This window comes from Neoarius graeffei, chromosome 26 (assembly GCF_027579695.1).
Source record: "Neoarius graeffei isolate fNeoGra1 chromosome 26, fNeoGra1.pri, whole genome shotgun sequence".
Classification (NCBI taxonomy): Eukaryota; Metazoa; Chordata; class Actinopteri; order Siluriformes; family Ariidae; genus Neoarius; species Neoarius graeffei.
Genome location: NC_083594.1, coordinates 20,035,174 through 20,055,668, shown reverse-complemented (window position 1 = coordinate 20,055,668; position 20,495 = coordinate 20,035,174). Strand labels below are relative to the sequence as shown.

At 44.1% G+C, this 20,495-nt stretch overlaps 1 protein-coding gene across 1 annotated transcript in view; it reads right to left on the bottom strand.

Annotated features, from left to right (window-relative positions):
- The window catches only part of timeless (timeless circadian clock), a 105,624-nt gene extending 89,785 nt beyond the window's left edge, over positions 1-15,839 (bottom strand). Inside the window, exons 1-2 of the mRNA XM_060910727.1 lie at positions 15,765-15,839; positions 15,277-15,415 (exon numbers count right to left, since the gene is read on the bottom strand). Coding sequence (XP_060766710.1) covers positions 15,277-15,361 — 85 coding nt within the window. The 5' untranslated portion in view covers positions 15,362-15,415; positions 15,765-15,839. The remainder of the gene's footprint in view (positions 1-15,276; positions 15,416-15,764) is intronic.
- Positions 15,840-20,495: the final 4,656 nt, after the last annotated feature.

Here is a 20,495-nt window from a genome sequence, read left to right as displayed (position 1 = left end):
GCCCGTGATCTTCGGGCCCTTAGACGGCACTGCATCACATACAGGCATGCTTCTGTATTGGAAATCACAAAATGGGCTCAGGAATATTTCCAGAGAACATTATCTGTGAACACAATTCACCGTGCCATCCGCCGTTGCCAGCTAAAACTCTATAGTTCAAAGAAGAAGCCGTATCTAAACACGATCCAGAAGCGCAGACGTCTTCTCTGGGCCAAGGCTCATTTAAAATGGACTGTGGCAAAGTGGAAAACTGTTCTGTGGTCAGACAAATCAAAATTTGAAGTTCTTTATGGAAATCAGGGACGCCGTGTCATTCGGACTAAAGAGGAGAAGGACGACCCAAGTTGTTATCAGCGCTCAGTTCAGAAGCCTGCATCTCTGATGGTATGGGGTTGCATTAGTGCGTGTGGCATGGGCAGCTTACACATCTGAAAAGACACCATCAATGCTGAAAGGTATATCCAGGTTCTAGAGCAACATATGCTCCCATCCAGATGACGTCTCTTTCAGGGAAGACCTTGCATTTTCCAACATGACAATGCTAAACCACATACTGCATCAATTACAGCGTCATGGCTGCGTAGAAGAAGGGTCCGGGTACTGAACTGGCCAGCCTGCAGTCCAGATCTTTCACCCATAGAAAACATTTGGCGCATCATAAAACGGAAGATACGACAAAAAAGACCTAAGACAGTTGAGCAACTAGAATCCTACATTAGACAAGAATGGGTTAACATTCCTATCCCTAAACTTGAGCAACTTGTCTCCTCAGTCCCCAGACGTTTACAGACTGTTGTAAAGAGAAAAGGGGATGTCTCGCAGTGGTAAACATGGCCTTGTCCCAACTTTTTTGAGATGTGTTGTCATGAAATTTAAAATCACCTAATTTTTCTCTTTAAATGATACATTTTCTCAGTTTAAACATTTGATATGTCATCTATGTTCTGTTCTGAATAAAATACGGAATTTTGAAACTTCCACATCATTGCATTCCATTTTTATTTACAGTTTGTACTTTGTCCCAACTTTTTTGGAATCGGGGTTGTATATCATTGCTAGTTTAAGGTGGCTGGAGGTTACATCATTCAACTGGTTTCTTTTTTCATAAAATACCTGAGTATTGGAGAAAGTCAGGCTCATAAACCATTTAAGAAAGTACAGTGTCACTGTTATATAGAACCAGAGTTTTAGGACATCGTGCGTCAAATGCAGAGTGAAACTGCTTTAAAACTAATAGAAATATCTCCAGTCCTCATCAGAAGGCATCTTTATTGCTACAAAACCAGTGATGTGCTTCAGAGCTTTTAAGGATGTTAAACATTTGATACAAACTAAAAATACTCTCTATGTGCTCATTTTCACATTTCATCCTTCAACGCTAGGAGGATTAGGGACATCAATAATATGTCATTTTAATGTGGTTCTTTTGCATGTTCTTGATATTCGGTCACTTTACATTACATTCCTATTTCACATGCTTAACCTTTCAGTGAAGTTTTGCACGATTAAATGAGATGCAGCAATCAAATATCATGAAACACTGGACTGGTTTTTAACTGGATTTGCGATCGGACTCTTCTGCATCTTTTATTTTATTAACCCGTGATGTAGCCTGACCTTCGTCACAGATCATGCTTGAGAAGATACAAAATTGTCTTGCCATCAAACTTTTGATGACTGTCAAAACTTTTGCAGTGGGCACTTTTACCTCCGCCGTATTGTTTACTTTCACCTTTGTTAAACACTGCATTGTTCTGTCTAAGCGGTTTTAACCGTGCCTAAAGTGAATTGCTGTGTGCCTTACTGTGTCTCCACAACAAAGCGAACACCTTATTTGCACCGTCGGGTCTTCAAGTCTGGCTGAAGCAGAGGAGCGGGCTTTCCGGGGGTTTATTTTTTCGTTTTTTTTTTTTAACATGCTCTATTTCTAGATGTCCAGGTTTGAACGAAGTCATTTTGGCAAGATTTAATTTAATACAAAACAGAAATGGTCAGACACAAGCACGCCAAGCACATGGGAATGTATTTTGCCAATTTTGACAGCGCATGTTTTTTTTAATGCCGCACCATAGACAGCGAACGTTTAAACATGATCAAACATAGGAAATGAACGACACAAAGCATGGCTCAAAAACAAAAAAGTTAAATAAACCCTGCTGATAGTTGGTGTTGCAACACATCAGTGCACAGCAAAATCCCCAGTGTTGAATTAACACCCAGAGTGTTGATTTAACACCCTACTGTGTTTATATAGGTCCAACTGGACACAAATTAACTCTGAAAGTGTTAATTCAACACTGAGGAATTTGCTGTGTGTTATAACCCAATCTCTACCCAACCACCCGTCATTTTAATTCTCCTCGGATCAGCACCGACCTCACATTTGGCCTTGGGAGAGGTCAGTTGACGGAAATCCGTCACACGACGGAAAACTTTAATCCATGATTTTGTTGTTCGCTAGAATACCATTTTGCGATTTCACACCTAAGCAAATGTTTGAAAACTCCGGATCTCCTTCCTTCATGGTGGCTGCCATTTTTTTGTGCCGCACGGCGCATGCGCAGAGCTGATTCGATTCTATATTCTGCGCGGAATGCGTAAATGTCAAGTTCGATTTTAGATTTACAAACCCAAAAAAAAAAATGTCGAAAAACCAGCGTTAAAAAAAAAATTTTCAACCGCACAAACGGCACTCACCCGGCCGGTGGACCGGAAACAGAACATTTTTTAGTAATGGCCTTGGTGAGAGGTGATGTTCAAAACTAGACTTTTGGTTCATACTGGATAATAATCACACATCTTTGTCATAGTTTGTATTCACAACAAGAGTGTCAACACTGTTTCACTCTCCCCCTCTCTCTCGTTTCACAGAAATACACCTAGCTCAGAACACACACACCTCATTTCATAGTCACTCTCTCACACAGAAATCTTACGCTCACCTTAGAATCAGACACACACACACCACCTCTCTCTCGCTTTCTTTTCATACAATCACTCAGTCCCACACTCACCTTATGCCGCTTTTCCACTACAAACGCGGCTGAGCCGTGCCGTGCCGAGTCGAGCTGAGCGGGGCTGTTGGAGTTGCATTTCGACTACAACCGCGCTGAACCATGCTGGCTGGAAGTGGGTGGACACATTGGGTGGAGTTAGCGAAAGTGGGTGGACGTCATGTGATGCCGTTAAGCAGCGCAAACAGTGACATCAGTGACAGTGGCGGAACAAGTCAGAGCCGGGCCGGGGGCGGGGCAAATGACCGGGCCCTTTATTAAAGCTTATCATAACATCATTTTAGGCTACAAAATGTCCGCAACTGCGGTGTTTACCAATTTCAACACTACCGGGTGCAACTATGTTATTTAGTACATCAAGTCCTTCAAACGAACATGTAACTCAGAAACAAAAAACATTAGGATACTGTACATGGCTCATAATAAAACATCAATAGCCTATACTGCGCACATTATTTGAAGGGCATACGAATGAGCGCTCAGAGGTTGCAACGCTGACAGGAAGAGTCAGAAATAAAAGGAGGGCGGTGCAAACCTCACTGAATGCACTGTGTTTACCAATTTCAACACTACGGGGTGCAACTATGTTAGTTTGTACATTAAGTCCTTCAGACGAACATGTAACTCAGAAACAAAAAAAACATTAGGCGACATACTGTACATGGCTCATAATAAAACATCAATAGCCTACTGCGCGCATTATTTGAAGGGCATACGACGAGCCTTGCGCTCCGCGAACTCGTCCACGATGCTCTGTATGTCACTGATTCAGTGATCTTTTAAGCGGTAGTCTCACGACCCGGATAGTAAACAATAAACATGGAGGACATGGAGTCGTTAGTGTTGCTGGTCTTGGTGCTGTGGCTTGTTGTCACCGACAACGCGGATAGATACTGGCAAGAGCGTATAGATGAGGCGAGGCGCATAAGGCTTCAGAAATTCTCGTAATTCATAATTATTCTTCTTCCGGGTTTGCGGTGTTTACAGATCCCAGCGCGCTCGCGGGGCGTGTGTGGGCATGTGAGGACACTCCTCCTCACCAATCAGTGCACAGGGGAGTGTCTGCTCACGCCCCCAACCTCAGTCGGCACGGTTTGGCTCACTTCAGCCCCACTCCAAAACGGTGCGAGTTTTAGGGGCTAAGCAGGGCTGAAACGAGCTGAGTCGTGCTGGTTTTTGGTAGTCGAAACGCGAGCCGTGTCGGGCTGAAGTGAGCTGAAGCGAGCTGAAGTGAGCTGAAAAAGGGTAGTGGAAAAGGGCCATTAGAAACCTTCCCCCCACCTCTCTCTCTCTCTCTCACTCATTCATTCATACATACACACAGTTGATTTGTATAGACCCTTCCCACTGACGTCACCGGAAACCGGAAGTAAACAAACCCTGCGCCATATTGGAAGACCAACAAACTCATGATTAGGGGGAAATAACGGCAGCGTGCGGAATTTAAACCCACGAGGCACTTGATTCATCATAAACCTACAATGGTAAACTTTTGTGCTATGTTAGGGTGTTCCAACAAAGCTGATGGGAAAGGTGAAAAGAAGTCTTTCTACAGAATACCAGCTGTGATTGAGACACAAGCAAACCAAGGAGCTTTCTGCCAGGAGACAGAGAATAAGTGCATTACTGAGTGTCTGTGAGCAAAGGAGAGCCTGAACGTTGCAACCTCCCTATTGGCTGTTTATTGGCTGTTTGTAAAAATGTATCAATTGTTGCCCTTCATCGCGGACTCGAGAGACGAGACCTGACGAGTTAGTTCGTTGGTAGCAGAACAAAATGTCTGGACACAAATCGGGTTTTCAGAAAAGGAAAGAAAATAAACGCAGGGTCGAAAATACAAAAAAGGAGGCAGAAAAAGCAAAACAAGTTAAGGTAGGACAAATGGTTACTTTTCTGAGGCAGCCCGCCGTGGCTGCAGGCTTTCAGTTGTGTCATTGAATGGTTACTTTTCTGAGGCAGCCCGCCATGGCTGCCTGCAGGCTTATTTATTATAGCCCATTTAGTTAAAATAGTTGATCTAAAATGTTTATAGTTATGTGATGGTTGTCCTCAGTGTTCGAACTATGCCGATATTTTCGGGGGGTCCCTTTTTTTCCCTGGGGGGTGCTTGCGCTTGTCTCGGAGCGCGGATGTCCAAACACGAGAAGCCTATCGTACGCACATATCACGCGGACTCCACACCTCCACACACGCATCGCGTCTGAAGTCATAACTCATCAGGGGAAATCATGTCCGCATTGGCATGTTCAAAAAACAACCTCGTGTCAACAATGATACCACACGCAAGAACAAAAAAAAAAAAAAAAAGTCAGGCTACTTAACAACCAACCTGGCAGCAGCAGTCGTTGTCATATCGGTTTATTTTATCTTTGTGTTTACATCAACACTTCGGAAATGCAAATGCTTCCCGTTACACACGATTGCTATGCCAATAAACATCATTTTGCCAATATTTTAGAGACCCCCCCAACATTTCCCAAATCATGTTTTCAAGGGATCTCATGTCTGTTTCAGGGGATCTCAGATCCCCCGAGTACCCCCGTAGCTCGAACACTGGTTGTCCTGATTTAGACTGGTGTGTTTTTTTGTTTTTGTTTTTTTTTTTTGGGGGGGGGGGGGTTTGCGCGATGTTGCACCCGGGTCCAGATTAGGGCAGAACCGGCCCTGGCTACATTTCAGGTGTAGTTTGTTTTATGTATGTATGTACTTGCATAAATGTGTACTTGGTCTTCCAATATGGCGACTACCGAAATCTCGCAGCGCGGTGACGTCATGTGGGAACCCTCTATATATTCAGCTGAAATCATACCCTTGCTGTAAACTTCTCTCAAGAACTTGAGTATTGTATTTGATACCGTTCCTTTCCAAAGCATAAATGGAGCCCAATATAGCTGTAAATTGTTAAATTTACTTTATCTGTGAAACTGCTGATTTCGAGAAGGAAATTAAATTATTGTGGAATTGTTGTCATTTTCTGACTGTTCATTTGAATGCTTATACTGGACTAGGCAGTAGGGTTGGGCGGTATCCAAATTTTGATACCTTTAAACTGTCTGTGTTTTCCCGGGGTATACGGTATTACCGAGAAAAAAATATTTTGTTTCGGCCTACTGTGTAACGTGCGCCTATACCGGCGGACCTTGTCCAGACCTGCGCCTATGCCTCAAATGTACTATTTAAAAGCAGCATAGCGAATTATGTGCATTGTGGTATGGATTAAGCAGCAAAGCGAATTTTGTGCATTGATGAATGGATTAAGAGATATTTCAAAGCATCACGCAACTCTTCCTTCATCTTGAAAATAGCATTCAACTGTCGTTTACACATGTCTGCGTTGAAACGCCATTTGCAGCACTATTTCACCTACTCCATCAAAAAAAAGTACACGATGAGCAGGATCATACCCTTTCAAGCATGGGAAATAAAAAAAGAAAAAGAATCAACCAACACCCAAGTCCGTTTAGACTGCGCGATAAACCATATTCTTCAGCGCAAATGAGGCGAACCTAATTCAAATGCGTGATAGCTGCACAAGGCAAAATCATATGGGCCCACGTCATGCCATGGCGGGGAAATTAATAATCAAATGGCCTTACCTTGCTTAAAACGTTGTCTTGATCACAACTCCTTACAATTATTCCACTTAAATCCATACGGTTTAACACACCCAACAAAGATAGCAAGCGCATTGCTAATTCCCACCAGAAACCGAACAGTTTACGCTACGATGTTTTCTTCCGTTTCTTCAGTAGATGACATTTCAAACGTTTATTACCCACATCCCAAATGTCATACGTTATATTATTTTACCTTGTTGTTACTCATGTAACCTGATCAAAACACAACTCATTGGAGAGATCTCGTGGAAGTGGAGTACCCCAGGCTATGGTGTGCCTTAGGGGACATTAGATTTTTTTCGATTTTGCGCGGTCATTTACATTATTGCTGGCTCTTCCTTTCCGTTTGGTTTGAAACCAAAATACTGCCACACTGCCGATGTTGTATTTTTTTTTTTTTGCCACTAACTCGTTATCTTGACTTGCCATCTTTCAACCGCGGTCTCAGTCTCTTGCGAAGCTTTCTGTCAGACTCCAAATGTCACGCAGGGTTGCCATGGTAACGACATAAACAACCCTGCACGCGATGAGAACTTCTTTAGGAAATTGATAGAATTAGTGAAAATATGATCACACAGTTATTCGGGATGATCTTCAATTTATTATTTTATATTATGACCTCATGTACTCCATATTTATTTAGATATTATATATTTTTTTAAAATGACGGTAATGAGACCGATACCGTTGGTACTTTTGGATACCTCGGGATACCTTCTTACCGTAATACCGCCCAACCCTACTAGGCAGGGAAATCTATTGGCACTCACCAGCTGCCACTGCCAGAGGCGTTTTGTTATTTTATTTTTTTCTGCTGTAGACAGATGGCCTTGGTTTGGATCGGTCACCAAGCAGGACAAGAACAGACTGCAACAGACAATAAGGTCTGCAGAGAAAATTATTGGTATCAGCCTGCCCTCCATCCAAGACCTGTGCCTGTCCAGAGTCAGGAAACAGGCAGGTAACATCTCTGCAGACCCATCACACCCTGGTCACAAATTGTTTAAACTTCTCCCCTCTGGGAGACGCTACAAATCACTGTACGCAAAAACAACCAGACACAAGAACGTTTTTTTTCCCCCCTCAGGCTGTCTCTGTGATGAACAGCTAAAACCAGACTCAAATATCAGTAACATCAACTGTGAAATACCTGCACACTCATACCGTCATTCTGTGCACACTGTATATTTATATTTACTAAGTCATCCTTGCACTATGCACCATTTTGCACCAAAAGATTTTTAAAAAATGTGTGCAGTGTTTTCCCCAGAAAAAAATTAAAGCCCTAAATTCTGGCATGATAAAACACAGACAACTGAGCACCAACGGCGTGAAGCGAAATTAGGGGGGGTCTGATGGCATGCCCCCCCCAGAAAATTTTTTGAAAATAGATGCTCTCAGGTGCATTTTCAGGTTCTCCGAGAGGTTTTAGATGCATGATTATAGGATAGATTTTAACAATGCTTCAGTGATTTCTGACCTAAATAGTATTAACGTATACACATTTGAAATTTCACCTTAAAGTTCAACATGCAAGTTAAACTGTTTTGTTATAGATTACTGAGGTATACGATAGATTTGAAAATCTACAGGGATACCTTGCACTTAATTATCTATGATCAAGTAGTGTTGTAACAAAACTGTGCATGAAAATATGAACAGTGGTTTGCTCCGTCTTATGCAATCCAATGAAGAGAATCGATCATCATGACCTCCTGTTGATCACAAAGGGATCTGAACCTAAAACCTGCCACCTTAAAATAAGTTGCTGTATTACTATATTGTAATGATTTAGAATGTTTCCGATGCAATTACCATAATATATGTATAATTAAGATACACTGAAAAGAAAAGTAAGGCAACTGCATATTATAAAGTTTAAATTTTGGCACTTTATTAAATGGACTAGATTAAGATTAAAACATATTTAAAGGAAAAGAAAACTTCATTCATACAAGTTTGCAGAAAGATTATGTGCTTATTAACATTCTCTTCATGAATGTGTCTATAAGTGTCAAATGTAGCATAATTTCGAATGATAAGCATATTTGGCAGTGTGATGTCACTGTGAGCCTTTAACCAAAGAATAATCCGGAGCCACCTTTTGTTAAATGCGTCCCAGTGACATCACACTGCCAAAAATGCTTATGATGATTATTTGAAATTATGCTGTATTTGACACATTTGGACAAGTTCACTTCGTGAGAGTGTTTATAAGCACGTAATCTTTCTGCAAACCCAAACTAATGAATGAAGTTTTCTCCTCCTTTAAAGCAGATTAATTCTCCTTGGCTTTTGCTCGGCCCAATGTTGGGCAGCCCTCTCATCGTCCATCTCGCTGTCATCCATGCTGATGTGGATCAAATTGTCCAGCGAGTCTTCTCCTAGCTTATTAAAGTCAGTCGGCTTTGTCCGTCTGGAGGGGGACAACATCGGCAGCCAGTGAGATCGCTTATAATGAATCGGAAACTTCCAGGATGTTTGACGTTTTCTTTCAATATTTTTATTGGACGGTTTGAACACGTGATCTTGACGTAGCCAACAGATTACAGTTTGTTTACATCATACCACGCAGACATATTACTTTGACAGAATCAACACAAACATTGGAAAAAGAGACCGCTTGTTTAACACAAATATCAATCAGTATGTTAATGGATCTGTTATTTGCTCTCCTATGTATCTAGTTACTTGTGGGTAGGAAATTTTAACGTATCGGTAGAAATCTAAGCGTATCGGATTTTAACTAAAGCGACTAAGCGTATCGGCAGGCAGAGCAAGAGTATCGGGCCCGATACGCTAAAACGCTTTGGGGAAAACCATGGTGTGTGTGTATATTATATATCAGTGGTCGAGATACTTTTTTCTAGTGTTCTGTAATATTGCAGAATGTCAAAATTTTGTTCTGCAACTTGGACATATTTTCTGCAAATACACAAGCCTCCATACTACACCCTTCTCAACCTAATAATGCCTATATTTACATCATATCTAGCTTTACAACTCATAGCATTACTGTAATTCTTTATTCTCTCACTATTTTTAATTTGTCTTCACAGATCCTTCTCTGCAGCGAAGTTATCATTCCATGATACCTCCACAGGTCTTTCATCCCCCTCGCCCTGACACTACGGGCTACTACAACTTGAAGTATACCAACTAATTCATAAATGTACTAGTTATCACACCCACACATTATCCTTCCACACAACATACTAATAAAGGGATCACCACAATAAAAAAAATAGAACACAACTGTTCAAGAAACAAAACATTCATTTTCATGTTACACGTCATGTTACATTTTGTCAAGATTAAGTTTCTAGCTTGAACAATAGATTGTTACCCAAAATGTACTTCATTCACAGTGTTTGCATCTGCAACCTGTAGTTTTAAATTGAAAGCAAGATTTCAATTCTACACTCTGTTACATCTTACGATGATGCAAAGAATTGATGCCATTAAGGAATAAAACTCAACTGGCAAATGGAAAGACCTTTGGGTTCATCGTGTTTGCCGGTTTCTAAAGTGCAAGGTCATGAACTGAACTGAGAACTACTGCAGGGGCTTCACTGCTCGAAACTAACAACAAAGAACTGGGTACAAACTAATTATAGCAGAACTGAGAGCTACAGAACTGAACCTATGAGCTTTGTCTTACAGGGCAACTGTTTTACTTTGTGCTCGTCTGCACCACAGGCAAGACAGCAGCAGGGCTGGGTTCAAAAGATCGATCCATGATCCGATATCGATTCACGTTCAAAAAATACGAGGTCGATTAAAAAATGTGTGGATCGTTCTTGCCGTTTTTGTCGGACTCTTGCCCCGAAGAAACAATACTCTTCTTGGGAGCCATGTTTGTTGTGCCGCATTGAATTCTGGGAGATGCGTGGCGGAAACTGCCGAACACTGCCGAGGTAGTTGTCGGGTCCTCCCGGCGGGTATTAAAAGTGACGAAATCTCATCTCATCTCATTATTTCTAGCTGCTTTATCCTGTTCTACAGGGTCGCAGGCAAGCTGGAGCCTATCCCAGCTGACTACGGGCGAAAGGCGGGGTACACCCTGGACAAGTCGCCAGGTCATCACAGGGCTGACAGACACAGACAACCATTCACATTCACACCTACGGTCAATTTAGAGTCACCAGTTAGCCTAACCTGCATGTCTTTGGACTGTGGAGGAAACCGGAGCACCCGGAGGAAACCCACGCGGACACGGGGAGAACACGCAAACTCTGCACAGAAAGGCCCTCGCCGGCCACGGGGCTCGAACCCGGACCTTCTTGCTGTGAGGCGACAGCGCTAACCACTACACCACCATGCCACCCGGTGACGAAATTTTACATCGGAAAATGGCAACTGCCCTTATTTGGTTGTCGTTGCCTTTCGTCGGTATTACGCAAATATTGCTCAACTTTGACCTGGAAAACGCCGTCAGGTTCGCGCGGCGCAGGTTTCAGTTTATTTACAGCGCCGCGAGTTTGCTAAATTGAGAACCATTGAATCCCGAGCCTTATTTTTTCATTCTGCAAAATTGCAGGTTGTTTAAATTTTTCTTCTGCAATCTTGAAAATCATTCTGCAAAATGCAGACTGCAGACGGGTATTTCGAACACTGCCTATATACACTACCGTTCAAAAGTTTGGGGTCACTTTGAAATGTCCTTATTTTTGAAAGAAAAGCACTGTTCTTTTCAATGAAGATCACTTTAAACTAATCAGAAATGCACTCTATACATTGCTAATGTGGTAAATGACTATTCTAGCTGCAAATGTCTGGTTTTTGGTGCAATATCTCCATAGGTGTATAGAGGCCCATTTCCAGCAACTATCACTCCAGTGTTCTAATGGTACAATGTGTTTGCTCATTGCCTCAGAAGGCTAATGGATGATTAGAAAACCCTTGTACAATCATGTTAGCACAGCTGAAAACAGTTGAGCTCTTTAGAGAAGCTATAAAACTGACCTTCCTTTGAGCAGATTGAGTTTCTGGAGCATCACATTTGTGGGGTCGATTAAATGCTCAAAATGGCCAGAAAAATGTCTTGACTATATTTTCTATTCATTTTATAACTTATGGTGGTAAATAAAAGTGTGACTTTTCATGGAAAACACAAAATTGTCTGGGTGACCCCAAACTTTTGAACGGCAGTGTATATATTTACCCTTCTACATGTACATAGGTTTTTGTTGTTGTTTTTTTTGTCTACAATTTTTTTTTTTTTATCTGTTTGTACTAAGAAAGCGAAACCGGAGTCAAATTCCTCGTGTGTTTTCACATGCCTGGCAATTGAGGTATTTCACCTGACGTCACAGGGTCACGTGACGCCCCGGTGTCCGCCATTTTGAAGGTCAAGCTAGCTAATGTCAGCAACATAGTAGCTAGTATGTTACTGTAGCAATGTTTACGTTCAGTCATTTGGATGACTGTTAAAACCTTTCAGTCTCAAGTTTTTCCTTTACTGTATTTACTAGTTTACTGTAATTATGATCCAGCAGCTATTTACACCGGATCCAGTGTAAATAGCTGCTGGAGCGCGCTCCGGCTTGCTCCCCCTCAAATTAAGCAGCGCGCTCCGGCTTGCTCCCCCTCAAATTAAGCAGCGCGCTCCGGCCTGCTCCCGGAGTGCTCCGGCCGAGGTTCCGGAGCGCGCTCCGGCAGCTATTTACACTGGATCCGGTGTAAATAGCTGCCGGATCATAATTACAGTAAACTAGTAAATACAGTAAAGGAAAAACTTGAGACTGAAAGGTTTTAACAGTCATCCAAATGACTGAACGTAAACATTGCTACAGTAACATACTAGCTACTATGTTGTTGACATTAGCTAGTGCTAACAGCTAGCTGCTAGTACACTGCTACAACACAGACACCGACCCTAATAATACAGTTCTTGGTGATTGCCTGGTAACAGCAAATTTATAACGGGCCATGTCTCAACAGACTAAGAAGTTATTTCAATGACATTTAATAACATTTTGTTTATCCTGAGGACCGAAAGTAAATGAAAATGTGAACAAACTTTAGCTGTAATCAGATGGCGACCACCGGCTCCAGGGACGACCCACTGATGTAGGCATGTTACCCAGCCTGACACAAAATATTTGTAGGCATCCAAACTCTTATACGCTTTCAGATCAATACCTGTGTATGGCGATGGGGTTTTTTTTTTTTTTTTTTAGATATTTTTTTGGGCTTTTTGCACCTTTATTGGATAGGACAGTGTAGAGACAGGAAATGAGCGGGAGAGAGAGACGGGAAGGGATCGGGAAATGACCTCGGGCCGGAATCGAACCCGGGTCGCCCGCATTCATGGTATGGCGCCTTAACCACCTGAGCCACGACGCCCCCATGGCGATGGGTTTTTAACGACATAGGTATACAGATCATGTGGGCCGAAGTCAGGTAAAGACGAGGGCTTCGTGTACTTCCATACGTCAGTGAACAATCCTGGTGGAAGCAGGTAAACATCGTTCTCTAAGCCTGCTAACCTCAATTTTTGCAAATACCTCTCCCTCTGCTCGCCCTGTAAATGCCCTACGTCGCTGGATAGTGAAGGTGTTTTCTGCATCTCGCTCCTTTTTCTTTTATGTTTTTCGTTTGTCGCCTTCCTCGCATTCAAACTGATTCGAGCCGTGACGTCCAAAATGGCAGCCTAACGATGCATCACATGACTTGGTCACGTGGGTGAAAAACCTCAATAAAAGTGATTCTGATTGTGCAAAATTACTCTTCTGGATGAGTGTGTAAAGCAGGGGTCATCAAACTACGGCCCGCGGGCCAACTCCGGCCCGCCACCCGCCTTTGACCAGCCCCCCAGCCCCTCTGCCCCCCCACCACTTGAACCGGCCCTACGAGGCAATCCCCAAAAGTGATCATTTTTTTAAATTGCTTTTTGGCAAATAATAACATGTCTGCATCTTGTATTTTGTTGATTTTATCAATTACAATTGATATTTACTTATAAAATGAACTATTCATATTTTCCGAATTTTCGTCATATGCTCGCGATCAAGCAGTGACAGGCAGCGCACGCGCAGAGAACTGTCAGTGTTCAGGACAGCAAAATGGCGAGCAGTAAGCGAAAAGCTGACACAGAGTGCAGAGTTTTTAAAGAACAGTGGACCACCGATTATTTTTTCGTTCGGTGTAAGGACCGTGCAGTTTGTCTTGTATGTAAAGAAAGTGTGTCGGTTTTCAAAGAATATAGTCTGCGTCGTCACTACGAAACCCGCCACAAAGAGTATGCTAGTTTGCGAGGGCAAACAAGAGAAGACAGGATTCGGAGGATGAAATGCGGACTGGCTGCACAACAGAATGTATTCCTTCGCCAAACCCAGATCAACCAGGCTGCTGTCCGAGCTGGCTATAAGGTAGCTCACCTACTAGCTACCCATGGAAAGCCGTTTACCGATGGGGACTTTGTTAAAGTATGCATGCTTGCTGTGGCCGAGGAGGCGTGTCCCGACAAGAAGGATGCGCTCAACGCGGTGAGTCTCTCCGCACCTACTATGACCGGGCGAACCGAAGATTTGGGGGACAACGTGTATGACCAGCTGAATGAGAGAGCGTCAGAATTCGAGTTTTTTGCTTTAGCCATGGATGAGAGCAATGACGTGCAGGACACAGCACAACTGCTGTGATCTATTGCTCATATTATAATTTCACTGCTTTTTTAAATGTATTTATTTTATAGGCCTATTTATTTGACCTTAATTAAGTGCTGCACACAATTATTATTAATAATATCAACAGGCCTACCTACAATTTATAATTTTCCACTCACCTTTGCCAGTGTCAATCACCTCAACTAGGCAGATATTTCTTATCTTGACAGCTTTGATGTTATTTTTATTAGAAAATAAATGGAATATCTGTGGTATTTCAAATTAAGGGGCGGCACGGTGGTGTAGTGGTTAGCGCTGTCGCCTCACAGCAAGAAGGTCCTGGGTTCGAGCCCCGGGGCCGGCGAGGGCCTTTCTGTGTGGAGTTTGCATGTTCTCCCCGTGTCCGTGTGGGTTTCCTCCGGGTGCTCCGGTTTCCCCCACAGTCCAAAGACATGCAGGTTAGGTTAACTGGTGACTCTAAATTGACCGTAGGTGTGAATGTGAGTGTGAATGGTTGTCTGTGTCTATGTGTCAGCCCTGTGATGACCTGGCGACTTGTCCAGGGTGTACCCCGCCTTTCACCCGTAGTCAGCTGGGATAGGCTCCAGCTTGCCTGCGACCCTGTAGAAGGATAAAGCGGCTAGAGATGATGAGATTTCAAATTAAAACAAAGTGTGAAGACTCGATTACTGCTTTTGCAAACCACTAATAAAGATAAACAAATATGTGCCAGGAATCTAGTTGATATAGTAGTGTGGATGGCTGTGCCAGGCTAGTAATCTCTACTACACAATGAGGCCTGCTGGTGGTCATATTTGTCTGGGTCATACAATTCTGTTATATAGCTGACCCGACCCCGGCCCCCCATCACAGTCAGGAATGACAATGTGGCCCCCAGAGAAAAAAGTTTGGTGACCCCTGGTGTAAAGGATAAAAAAAAAAAACCACTAAATTGGTCCAGGATATGCACTTTAAGGAAGTTGGCATGGATCATCATGGAGGTCATTATGTGAATCAGTGTTCCAAAATGTGACTCACCCAAGCAGTCAGGCTCTTTGTGGTATTTCTCGCCCTCCAAATACCCGAGAGCACTGCAAGTCGCCAACAGCTCACAGTTCATCATGCAGAGCTCAACAACCACCACCACCACTGCAACCGGGAGAAACTCAGGCTCCAACTGAAACCAGGAGCAAAACACAACAGAGGATGTCCAGCACAACACAAACCACAGAGTGCGACTTCAAAACCATGAATATTTCTCTGTATAACCAAGTGACGCTCATAAACGCTAATGGAAATGAACTGACTTACAGCACAATTACCTGACTGTTATTAGCATAGCTGCTAACTCAGTGAATACAGAGTTAGCATTCAGCTCGGAAACACAACTTACCAGGTCAGTAAAACGAACTAACTGTTAAACACTATCTATATATTTAAAGAACAGCTTTCCTTTGTGTTAATTTATTTCTAATTTAGTTTATTTCTGAGGCTCCGCCGCCGTTTTAATGATAATTATCGGTTACCTGAAGCTCTGCGAGCTGGAAAACAGGTCTCACTCACAGGAAGTCTCGCGCGCAAAACTGTACATTTCACAAACGCGCGCGTTCTGCAGGCTTACCGGAAGTTGAATTCAGATCGAGTGACGCAGTATTAAAGGGACCGTTCTGTAAAATGTCTCATCTCATCATCTCTAGCCGCTTTATCCTGTTCTACAGGGTCGCAGGCAAGCTGGAGCCTATCCCAGCTGACTACGGGCGAAAGGCGGGGTACACCCTGGACAAGTCGCCAGGTCATCACAGGGCTGACACATAGACACAGACAACCATTCACACTCTCATTCACACCTACGGTCAATTTAGAGTCACCAGTTAACCTAACCTGCATGTCTTTGGACTGTGGGGGAAACCGGAGCACCCGGAGGAAACCCACGCGGACACGGGGAGAACATGCAAACTCCGCACAGAAAGGCCCTCGCCGGCCCCGGGGCTCGAACCCAGGACCTTCTTGCTGTGAGGCGACAGCGCTAACCACTACACCACCGTGCCGCCCACCACAGTGAATTCGAACTGTATTATTTGGATTTATTATTTATGATAGAGGTGGTGTTGTGGTTAGCACTGTCGCCTTAAAGCAAAAAGGTTGTGGGTTCAAGCCCAGTGGCTGACAGTGGCCTTTCTGTGTAGAGTTTGTATATGTTCTTCTCATGTCTGCGTTGGTTTCCTCCGGTTTCCCCCACAGTCCATAGACAAGCAGGTTAGGCTAATTGGTGGCTCTAAATTGACCGTAGGTGTGAATGGTTGTTTATCTGTATGTGTCAGCCATGCGATGACCTGGCGACTTGTCCAGGGTGTACCCCACCTTTCGCCCATAGTCAGCTGGGATAGGCTCCAGCTTGCTCGGGACCCTGCACAGGCTAAGCAGTTATGGATAATGGATGGATGGATGGATTGGCAGCATGGTGGTGTAGTGGTTAGCACTGTCGCCTCACAGCAAGAAGGTTCTGGGTTCAAGCCCAGTGGCTGACAGTGGCCTTTCTGTGTGGAGTTTGTATATGTTCTTCTCATGTCTGCATTGGTTTCCCCCATAGACAAGCAGGTTAGGCTAATTGGTGGCTCTAAATTGACCGTAGGTGTGAATGGTTGTTTATCTGTATGTGTCAGCCATGCGATGACCTGGAGACTTGTCCAGGGTGTACCCCACCTCTTGCCCATAGTCAGCTGGGATAGGCTCCAGCTTGCTCACGACCCTGCACAGGCTAAGCAGTTATGGATAATGGATGGATGGATGGATTGGCAGCATGGTGGTGTAGTGGTTAGCACTGTCACCTCACAGCAAGAAGGTTCTGGGTTCAAGCCCAGTGGCTGACAGTGGCCTTTCTGTGTAGAGTTTGTATATGTTCTTCTCATGTCTGCGTTGGTTTCCTCCGGTTTCCCCTATAGTCCATAGACAAGCAGGTTAGGCTAATTGGTGGCTCTAAATTGACCGTAGGTGTGAATGGTTGTTTATCTGTATGTGTCAGCCATGCGATGACCTGGTGACTTGTCCAGGAGACTTGTCCAGGGTGTACCCCACCTCTCGCCCATAGTCAGCTGGGATAAGCTCCAGCTTGCTCGCAACCCTGCACAGGCTAAGCAGTTATGGATGGATGGATGGATGGATTGGCAGCATGGTGGTGTAGTGGTTAGCACTGTTGCCTCACAGCAAGAAGGTCCTGGGTTTGAGTCCAGTGGCTGACAGGGGCCTTTCTGTGTGGAGTTTGCATGTTCTCCCCATGTCTGCGTGGGTTTCCTCCACAGTCCAAAGATTAATTGGTTAGGCTAATTGGTGGCTCTAAATTGACCGTAGGTGTGAGTGTGAATAGTTGTTAGTGTCCAGAGTGTACCCCGCCTCTCACCCATAGTCAGCTGGGATAGGCTCCAGCTTGCCTGCGACCCTGCACAGGATAAGCAGTTCCAGATAATGGATGGATGGATGGATTGGCAGCATGGTGGTGTAGTGGTTAGCACTGTTGCCTCACAGCAAGAAGGTTCTGGGTTCAAGCTCAGTGGCTGACCTTTCTGTGTGGAGTTTGCATGTTCTCTCCGTGTCTGCGTGGGTTCCCTCCGGGTGCTCCGGTTTCCCCCATAGTCCAAAGACATGTGGGTTAGGCTAATTGGTGGCTCTAAATTGACCGTAGGTGTGAATGGTTGTTTGTCTCTATGTGTCAGCCATGCGATGACCTGGCGACTTGTCCAGGAGACTTGTCCAGGGTGTACCCCACCTCTCGCCCATAGTCAGCTGGGATAGGCTCCAGCTTGCTCGCAACCCTGCACAGGCTAAGCAGTTATGGATGGATGGATGGATGGATGGATGGATTGGCAGCATGGTGGTGTAGTGGTTAGCACTGTTGCCTCACAGCAAGAAGGTTCTGGGTTCGAGCTCAGTGGCTGACCTTTCTGTGTGGAGTTTGCATGTTCTCTCCGTGTCTGCGTGGGTTCCCTCCGGGTGCTCCGGTTTCCCCCACAGTCCAAAGACATGTAGGTTAGGCTAATTGGTGGCTCTAAATTGACCGTAGGTGTAAATGTGAGCGTGAATGGTTGTTTGTCTCTATGTGTCAGCCCTGCGATGACCTACTGACTTGTCCAGGGTGTACCCTGCCTCTCGCCCATAGTCAGCTGGGATAGGCTCCAGCTTGCCTGCGACCCTGCACAGGCTAAGCAGTTACGGATAATGGATGGATTTATGATAGAGAATTGAAAAAAAAGTATCTATCTATTTATTTTTTCCCCAGCAAAGTTAGTCTGTATCATTGTAGTCTCCCCCTGGAGCTGATTTGTTTATGGTTTACATTGTTGTCTATTATTATTAGCATTATTATGTTATCTAGGGTCGGCATGGTGGTGTAGTGGTTAGCACTGTTGCCTCACAGCAAGAAAGTCCTGGGTTTGAGCCCAGCAGCCGATGAGGGCCTTTCTGTGTGGAGTTTGCATGTTCTCCCTGTGTCCGCGTGGGTTTCCTCCGGGTGCTCCGGTTTCCCCCACAGTCCAAAGACATGCAGGTTAGGTTAACTGGCGACTCTAAATTGACCATAGGTGTGAATGTGAGTGTGAATGGTTGCCTGTGTCTATGTGTCAGCCCTGTGATGACTTGGCGACTTGTCCAGGGTGTACCCCGCCTTTCGCCCGTAGTCAGCTGGGATAGGCTCCAGCTTGCCTGCGACCCTGTAGAACAGGATAAAGCGGCTAGAGATAATGAGATGAGATGTTATCTAGGGGTGGCACGGTGGTGTAGTGGTTAGCACTGTTGCCTCACAGCAAGAAAGTCATGGGTTCGAGCCCAGCAGCCGATGAGGGCCTTTCTGTGTGGAGTTTGCATGTTCTCCCTGTGTCCGCGTGGGTTTCCTCCGGGTGCTCCGGTTTCCCCCACAGTCCAAAGGCATGCAGGTTAGGCTAATTGGTGACTCTAAATTGACCGTAGGTGTAAATGTGAGCGTGAATGGTTGTTTGTCTCTATGTGTCAGCCCTGCAATCACTGGCGGCTCGTTAATAGGGGCGATTTGGGCGACGCACTCCCAAACAGGGAGGGAGATTTTTTTTTTTAATCTACTCCTACTACCAACAGTAATGTCATTGTCCAATCAGGCTAAGGTCGCGCCTGGTGTAGCCATGCCCTTTTGGGGCGATTTCTGTCAGGTTCAGATTTGCCCCAAAATCTCCCATTGACACTAATGGTACGTACGTTTTTTTCGAAAATCCTGCTCCCAATGCATTTTCTATTGGGTTTTATGTGCTCGCACAAGCAGCGTGCTTATGTCATACGCCTGTTGCGCCGCGCAAGTGTTGCCAGATTGGTTTTAAGTGCATTTTGGCGGGTTTTGAACATAATTTTGGGCTGGAAAACGCAACTTGCGCGGGAAATGTGTGAACATTCTATGAAGATGGCGAGTGTTGAGTGCAACAATACGATAGCGTCTCTGAAAGAAGTTCCCTTTAGTCATCGTACCAATGAGGAGAAAACGGCAATCAAACAGCTAGGACCTCCTAGACCGAATTTAAACATCAAGCAAGTGTCTACGAAGGGGGAGAAGACCTACTCAAGAGGTTTTAACAAGAACTGGTACCACCGGAAAACTTGGCTAGCTGGCTGTGATGTAGTCAATGCTCTTTTTTGCTACCCTTGCGTTCTCTTCCACCCTGGAAGTAGCACAGCAGACGGTACAGTGATATCTGATATTTGAATTTACTAGGCAAAAGTTGTTTTTGTGTGTGTGTGTGTGTGTGTGTGTGTGTGTGTGTGTGTGTGTGTGTGTGTGTGTGTGTGTTTTTTACCAATGGCAATTTAACATTGCCATGCTTGGAATATTTCAGTAGCCTCAAGTTCTCTCTGACTTGGTGTAAATTAAGCATATTTTCAGTTTTTATATATATTGTACAGTATGTGTTCATTGGAGCCAGCAGCACCTTTTTTCCAACTTGTTAAGCCAAGTTGCACGGACTACAAAACCTTGTGTAACCTTGTGTGTATATAGCTAAATAAACTAAAGCCTTTTGTGTTCATTGACATGCTTGTAATACTTTAAATTTCCTTTTAAGGCATGGCTTTCTGGAGGAATTCTTGGGGGAAAAAAACTGCAGAATTATTTGTTGTTAAAATGGTGCAATTCCATATTAAAAAAAAACACATAATTAAGCTGCACATGTTTGTTTGATGGTTATGCTTTTCTTCATCTTTTTCAAAACTTAAACACTTGTTTTGGATTTATATCCTGCCACTTT